This window comes from Hippichthys cyanospilos, chromosome 9, assembly GCF_059441005.1.
Source record: "Hippichthys cyanospilos isolate Australia breed blue-spotted pipefish chromosome 9, RoL_Hcya_1.0, whole genome shotgun sequence".
Classification (NCBI taxonomy): domain Eukaryota; kingdom Metazoa; phylum Chordata; class Actinopteri; order Syngnathiformes; family Syngnathidae; genus Hippichthys; species Hippichthys cyanospilos.
In genome coordinates, this window is record NC_142377.1 from 1,241,677 (window position 1) to 1,250,135 (window position 8,459).

Consider the following 8,459-nt stretch of genomic DNA (forward strand, 5'->3'; position numbering starts at 1 on the left):
GCAAGAAAAGTTGTTTGTGTTGTTGCTGCAAAGCGGAAAAAATAGCGCGAACACACGGACTGGCATATTGGATGGTACGTAAAACGAAAGGTTTGTGCGTAAGAGGGGGATAACAAAATGCCGCGATCCACGTCGTAAGATGAAAAATACGTAAAACAGGGAGTTAGGAAACCGGGGGCCCACTGTATTTGGAATGACACTTAGGGGTGTTGTTGTGTTTTGTTGCTCTGGTCTGAGGATAGCTGCACTGGTTACATGTCAAAAGAGGATGCTTTTTCGTTTTACCCTTGCACTGACTTGTTGGCATTTGCACAGACATCAAACCTGAACTGCATTGATTTGATTTTATGTACTTTACATTTTCAAAAGGCTGATGTTTTATTTTTATACTGTAATTGCAGGCTGCGTTTTTTTGCACTGTGTTGCCCAGACAAGGGGCATATTTATGTACATTCCATTTTGTTGTTTTTTCGTCCTTAAAATAAAAACATCAAAAATCTGATTTATTTTATTTATTTAATTTCATCAAAGGAATGAAACATAATTCCTTGATATTGAAATGAAGTTAAACTTGAGGTGGCATCGGACAACAGAGTAGTCACGTGGTGCATCATTATCAACAGGATGCACTGCAGTAAAAATAAACATTTAATCATGAAGGTTCATAATGTATTTGTAGTTAATAGTAGACGAACAGCTACTATAGATACATACAACATGTGTTGCCTTTAAGGCTTATATAAGGCTTTTAATTTTAATTACATTTTTTGCGGCTCCAGATAAATTTGTTTTTGGTCCAATATGGCTCTTTAAACATTTTGGGTTGCCGACCCTGTGGCAAAAGAAATTATGGTTGGATGCCGACAACATCTTTCTGAGTGGAGGCTGGCTTTTTACGGAATTATTGCCATTGCCAACATTACTGCAAATTTAATTGGGAACTGTAAATGCTTCGTGATACTGACCCATTGCTTCACACTGACTTAGTGGATCAAAAAGCTTTGATTCTCCATCATTTTTTAGAGCTACTAAGGTGAAGGAGCCATAGCTGTCAGTAACTGCATTACCTCAAGTAGGTAAACGTACCTTGATACTCTCGCTAACTCTGTCATCTCGGAGCTCACGGAGTAACCCCGCAAGAAAAGTCTCCGCTGATTTGGAAGAGATGAATCCGCACGGATCACGTAAAAAGTCAGAAACCTTCGCCGTCCAATATGGCGCCATTATTATTTTCGATCGTTATCATGTAAACTACTACGAATTCTTCTTCTTCTTCTTCTTCTTCTTCTTCTTCTTCTTCTTCTTCTTCTTCTTCTTCTTCTTCTTCTTCTTCTTCTTCTTCTTCTTCTTCTTCTTCTTCTTCTTCTTCTTCTTCTTCTTCTTCTGCTTCTTCTGCTTCTGCTTCTTCTGCTTCTTCTGCTTCTTCCTCTTTTTTTAATTAATCAACATAACAGTATATCATTGAGTATAATACAAAAACAGAAACAGTAACAACAAAAACAATAACGCCAGGGGAAAACAACCAGAATCTCAAAGAGAAACTGTGCAGTACACTATTACACAAATATGTTAAAAAAAGTACACACATCACAGATTTTAATTGCTTTTAAATTGTTAGATAGTTTCAAAGTTTTAATATATTGTTTGACTTCTTCTTCTTTTGTTGTTGAACTTACAATAATATTAAATTCACTAATAGAAATCGTAATATTATAATTCAAGGTAAATTCTCGATATGACATCATTGATCCATTTGGGTTAAACAATTGCTGAACCAACAGTATGTCATGACTAAACCAAGCAGGGTAAAATAAGGACTTGTTTTTACTGTATATGTGATATCTTTGTTGTTCTATATGTAGTATTTATGTGGAGAAAAGTTGTGTTTGTATATTAATGACCAGGAGAGAAGCATCTGTTTATGGAAGTGGGACAGTTTTGAGGGGATTTTTCAACGTTGTAATTACAGAGTACCTTCTTCTTCTTCTCCTTCTTCCTCCTCCTCCTCGTCGTATTTTAAGCGCTTGTATTGTTGTATTGTGGAGTTTTGTTTTAAGATTTTGAATTGGTGTTTGGTCAAGCAACACTAGCGCAACTGCGCCTACCTCATGTAGGGGTGTGTCTCGATTTAAAGGGAGTATGTGAAGTTTTTCGCATGCGCCTGTGGGGCATTACGGTAAATGCAGTAATAAAATCATTTCTCCTGCTGTCCGTAGCTGTAACAGACATGGCGACCTCCTGAGGACTGCCACCCCCCATATATTGTAAGATAATTTAATTAGACCTACGACTACATTTTAAACAATTGTTGGTCGTTAATAACACGTTTCTTTGCAAGTTTTTACAATTTATAACAACTCAATCATTTTTAATGAAAAATGGTCTAAATCTTACATTGTGTTACTTAAAAGGGACATACTGTACACAGGGACGAATATACTGGTCTGCTATTGGTCGGCGGACGGGGTCACAAAGATGGCTGCCTAAAGACTTGATCTCGTTTGAGAGTGCTTTCAATATGGTATTTATTGTGTTTTTTTAGAGCTAATTTCAAACTTAAGTTGGTTAGCCTTGGGTGCTCTCCGCCTCACGTTCTGCCTTCTCGAGACATTTTGGTTTGTACTTTGTGCTTGTTGTTTTTTCCCGTGTGAACAATTTCTGTTGCTACTTTTTTTGCAGCCGTTTTCCTGCCTTTTTTCCCCGTTGGGGAAGACGTTCTTGTCTCGCTTTGTGTTGGGACTTTGTGACTTTTGTTTGATACTTCACCTGTTGGACTGTTTTTGTTTATGCCTTGCGTGTGCTTTTCGTTAATAAACTCTCCTTGACCCTATCACCTCGAGTGCCTGGTTTGGTTCCTTTTCCATTCAGGATCCGCGGGTTATTTGTGACAGAATAATCCGGCCATCCCATGGACCCCACCGATGCCGAGCGATTGTGCAAGGCCCTTGCAAGCCAGGGGCATTTGGTTGGCCAACACCAAAAAGCGCGTAAGGAACTCCAAGACGCTATGGCTGCCTTGGTGTCAAACATGCAGGGCCTAGCGTCTCGCATTCCCTCAACCAGCCTGGAAGCTGCTTCCTGGGACCAGGGCAGTGGATCTCTGAGCCGGGAACCAACTATTCCCCACCCCTCGCGCTATGCCGGAGAGTAGGGCACCAGCGGACAATTTTTACATCCGTGATCCCTGGTGTTCGATCAGCAGCCTTTGACTTACCAGTACAATCGATCCCAAATGGCCTTTATCATGAGCCTGCTAACCATTAAAGCGATCACCTGTGCAATGGTGGCTAGTTCTGCTAACCCCGCTCTCCAAGAGTCCCTTTCCGCATTCACGCAGGAGTTAAGGAACATTTTTGACCACCCGGTTAGGGGCCAAGAGGCAGGAGATCAACTGATGGACATTAAGCAGGGTGGTCACAGACTACTCTGTGCAGTTTCGCATTCTGGCTGCAGAGAGCGGGTTTGGAGATGCAAAGCTGCGAGGCATCTTTCATAAAGGTCTACACCCCAAGCTTAAGGACGAGCTCGCGGCGAGACCACCACCCTCGAGGAGCTTATTGCTCTGGCCATTCGCCTCGATAACTGTCTGCGGGAACGAGGTTGAGAGAGAGAGGCGGAGCGAGTATACGCCTACGCGCCTTTACGAGGGAGCACCGCCGACCGCAAGAGGGATGCCACCACTCCAAAGCCGGTACCAGCCGGTACCTGGCGGGGAGCCCATGCAAATCGGCACGGGACTGCTCACACCTCGTGAGAGAGAGCGCCGGAATGCTTTCTCATCTATGAATCTACTGCAGACAGCCAGGTCACGTGATCGCTGCCTGCACGGAGCGACTGGACCACAGCGCCCCCGCGGTGGCTCTCACTGCAGGAAGGAGCCTCTGAGAACTGTGAGTACCGGCAAGCTGGCGTGATTGGAGGCGTAGTGGACCGACCCATGCGCAGATGGCTGCAGTTTGCAGGAGAGGTCATCAACGCAAACAACCGGCAAGCTAGTACAGCGCTGGTTGACTCTGGCGCCAATGACAATTTCATTGACATTGCTATAGTTAATAGACTGGGGTGCTAGGTGACTCCGCTAGACGACCTCAAACAAGTTAATTACCTAGACAGGCACCGCCTGGCGGTTTTGACCCACCAGACGGAGTCTTATTTTTTTTAGTTTTAGGCAAGACATGACATCCTGCAGCCACTGTGAATGCGCAGGGGGGCTGGGATCCTTCCACTCGAGAAGAATGGCTCTGCGTGCTAGGAGTGAAATGAAGGCCAGAGAATATTTCGTCCTGGCGCTCACTTGTACCAGATCTTCCAAAACACCAAAGAGAGCCAATACAGGGTTTAGTTCCAAACTAATATTGAATACCTGGGACAGTGTGTTAAAAATTGACATCCACTATACCCGTAGGTGTGAACAAGACCAAAACATGTGGCCTAGGGTGGCCTCCATGAGTTTGCATTGTTTGCACAATGGGATAATTTCAGGATACATAGAGGACCATCTGGCATTAAAAATGTGTGCTCTGTGTACAACTTTGAATTGAATTAATCGATGGCGCACACAAAAGGAAGAAGCATGAATGAGCTTGACAGCAGAGGACCAGGAGTCATCAGACAGAGCAAGACCCAAATCTCCTCCCAGGGCCCCTTTGAATGTATTAGCCGGTGGCATTTTAAGATCTAATATGACTTTATTCAACTTCGAAATAAATCCTTTGAATGGTTTAAAAAAATATGCATTGTCAACTGTGTTCAATTGTGAGCGATCTTGAGCAGTCGACAGCTGTGTGGTAAGAAACTGTCGTATCTGTAGATGACGAAAAAAGTCTGACTTATGAAGGTTAAACTTCTTTCAGCTGTGCAAATGATGCCACAATGCCATCCACCAACAAATCCTTGAAGCGCTTAACTCCTCTGTGCCTAATGCAATAGATTTTTGAAGTAACTTTCCCAACAATGGTAAATACATTACTTTTGTAATGCATTGCTCCTAACACTGCCTACCATCAGGACAACAATACAAGAGTACAATCATCCAAATCTTGTTTTAAATCTTTATGCTGTATGATTTTTTTTTTTCGTTTTACAGCACCAGCCAAAATCTGTTCCGATTACCAGTGAGGCTGAATCTCAAGTGAATCTGAGGTTTATTAGCAGTAATCGGAAAAAATATAAGAAATGTAAAAAGAATGTGCTTCTCTCTCTTTTACCCTGAATTTCAAGCGTGAAGTACATTCAAACTTCCTAAGAACAAACATAAACATACGGCAAAGAAGTAAAAAAAAAATTAAATAAAAAGTTATACATGCAACAGTTGGGCATTTTTTACTCTTAATTATAATAATCTTTTTCTCAAAACAATAACAACTGCTCCTAAGATATAATTTAAAAAAATGCATTTTATTTTTTTATCTGGACTAGAGCCTGCTTGTTCATCAGAAAATGCACTTGCCACCGGTCTCTCTCCTCCAGAGGTTTGTTTCCGTGCTCTGTTACAAATTTTATGTTTTTGCCACACATACAACAAAAGTCTGCTGAAGACATGGCACTACATCTGACGGGGATTAAATTGGCAAGCAACATCAAAATGAGTGCGTTAGTTTATTTTTTTTTCCTTGATATTTAAAGGAGTCTTAAAAGCCAGCTAACTAACTAACTAACTAAAGTATGTACGTACGACTGAACATCATTTTGTCCCATTTTCGTTGTGGGTTTTCTGTTTTTGGGTTTTCCTTGTATTTTCAAGTTGTGGGTTCTTTAATTCTCGTGTCCTTTCCCTATTTGGTTTCCCTCGCATCTGTTGTCCTTGCGTGATTTGTTCCACCTGTTGCCTATGTGTTCCTGCCCGTGTTTTTAAGCCAATCAGCTTCACCTGTCTCTCGTTCCCTTCACCTGTTCCGCGTTGTTCCTAATTAGTGTCCTGTGTATTTAAGCCCCAGTTTTGTTACTCCTAGTTGTCTGGTCATCGTCATATGTCATTTTTGCCGTCTCCTGTTGCTATATGTTCCAATTGTTTGAATTCCATGTCTCCCTGCCGTTGTTTTTCCTGTGAGTTTGGCTTTGGGTTTTACTTTTGTTGATACTTCCTGTGTTTTTCGTGTTTCGCCTAACTCCTGCGAGCAATAAAAAACTTTTGCTGAGCAAATCCCATCCCAGCTTCTCTGCATTTCGGATCCACTTTCCCACACCCCTCTCCACCATGCCTCGTAATCATGACAGATTGGGACCACCATACTAACCCACGTGAGCTTCTTTTCACCACCATCTTTTATAGGGTAAATGCTAGTATATATTTGTTGTATAACTTTATTTAACAACTTCAACTTTTTAACGTGAAATGAACATTCAGATGTACAAAACATGTTGGCAAAGTACAGTTTAATGTGGCATGATGGGCTAAAACTTCCTTCTGATTTTGAGTGTTAGACCCTGCCTTCACAGCGTGAGGCCAATTTGCAATCAGGCCCCGCTATAAAAGACAGTAATGTTCTTACCCTCTCTCACTCACTCTTTGGCTCAGAGGTCCACCCACTTGTGGGGAGACTTCGCTGGCGTCCTTCACGGTGCACCAAAAGTAATGGCGGTTGGCTGCTCTGACTTGTGTTATTTTATCTACTAGTCTAGTTGATGTATTGGGTTTTACTCTATGATAATTTTAAGTTATAGACCTTAGGGGTTTCAGGCAGTGAGTTTGGCATGGTCTGCAACACAACCAGGTGAGTGGCTGTGTTCCCGTTCTCCCGTGACTCAACTCTCTGCTCCACAGGTATTAAGTATAGTCATTGTTTTTTTTATCGATATAAGTATGACAAGTTTGACAAAGTACATAACAATGCAAAAATAGATTTTTTTTTTCCCTGCCAGCACCATGATGAGAAATACGTTTGTAGATGTCTTTAGCATTCGAATATGAAATTTTGGAAAGATTAGGTCATCTGGGTGTACTGTAATTATAGTAACATACTTCTTCAGCAAATCATCAGACTTTACAGAGCCGCGTAGGTCATGCCCATTATCAAAACATCCTAAAATTTGCAAATCTAAATGAATAAAAATGTTCAGTTTAATACATTTAACAGGCATAGGACAGTGCATAAAATAGTAAAACAGTGACCTTTGTTTTGGCCACTAGGTGCCGCTGTAGGTAATACCAAAATGATACATAGATCTCTTAAAATTCATTTAAAACATCCTAAAATTTGCAAAGCTAAATGATCCCCTTCTCAATGATTTTCTTAAAAAAAAATTGTTCCGTTTAATACATTTAACAGGCATAGGACAGTACATAAAATAGTAAAAAAATGACATTTGTGTCCGCCACTATAGGTAATACGAAATGTTATGTAGATCTCTTAAAAGTAGCCTAATGCTCCTCATGTTTGTGTAAAATTTGAAATTTCGATGCTTGTGCAGCTGAGTTAACCGTTTTGTCACTCGTGGCGAAAGAAATATGAAACACATTTTTTAATATCCTGCCCCCATCATATGGTTTTTGTATCATCAAGATTTATCCACTAGTTGTTGCCCTAGGATTTATGATGGTACAGACTAAATTTAATGTGGATTGGAATAACCATCTAAGACTAGGAGGCAAAAGTATGAGCCCTGCAAATCTCCAAAAATGGGCCAAAATTGCACATTCATAACTCTTGTTCTGGTCATCCTAGCATATGGCTGCAATTGACTTTTTTGTGCATCATATGCCTCAAAATTGTATTAATTCTAATTCTAGTTACAACCTACAGGGATTGGGTTTATTTTTTCAACTCGAGGTGGCACTGCAGAGACACAGTTTCCCCCTTGTTTACAGCAACTGAAATACACAATTTTTCGCCAGGCCTGACAAGTGTGCAAAAATTGATGACTTGAAAATCCCATTAATTCCATAGCAGAACTAGAGCTGCAAATAGCTATAAAGGGCCCTCGCAGCCCTAGGGTATGTTGAAGTATTTGCACTTAGGGGTAGGGGCACATTGAGATAAATGCTCATTAAAACTCTATAATTTAGACAATTTGTGATAAACATCTGTGTAATTTGCAATTTTTATTTTCTACACATCACTACAGCTGAAAAATACCAAATATACTTGTTGTCAAATTGAATATGTTGCTGAATAAAAAAGGGCACTTGTTTGGTTCAAATGATTGTATTGTTTTGTTTTGTTCCTTGGAAAATTTGCTTTATAAAAGGGGTCCCTGACTCCAAAAAGCTTGAGAACCCCTGGATTAGATTATCTAGGTCGATTTGCAACAGCTTTCTCCCATAATCAATATTTAGATTTTGCAATGAAGTGTAGGCCATGCCTATCATAGGAAAATGTTTGCTTCCTCTTTATTTTTCAATGAGCGTGGCTGTGCTTCAGTGCCACTTCAGTCTCGTGAGTCACCGGTTGCACACCTGCGGCTCATTGCCATCAAGGGCAGCCGGTGCAGGAGAGTGTCACCGTCCTATTCATCACCAC

At 40.9% G+C, this 8,459-nt stretch overlaps 1 protein-coding gene across 8 annotated transcripts in view; it reads right to left on the reverse strand.

Moving 5' to 3' along the window:
- The window catches only part of ap5b1 (adaptor related protein complex 5 subunit beta 1), a 49,056-nt gene extending 47,796 nt beyond the window's left edge, over positions 1-1,260 (reverse strand). For all 8 annotated transcript variants that reach the window (XM_088423759.1, XM_088423760.1, XM_088423757.1 and 5 more), the window contains exon 1: positions 1,087-1,260. In XM_088423759.1, coding sequence (XP_088279885.1) covers positions 1,087-1,224 — 138 coding nt within the window. In that variant the 5' untranslated portion in view covers positions 1,225-1,260. The remainder of the gene's footprint in view (positions 1-1,086) is intronic.
- Between the last annotated feature and the right edge of the window lie 7,199 nt (positions 1,261-8,459).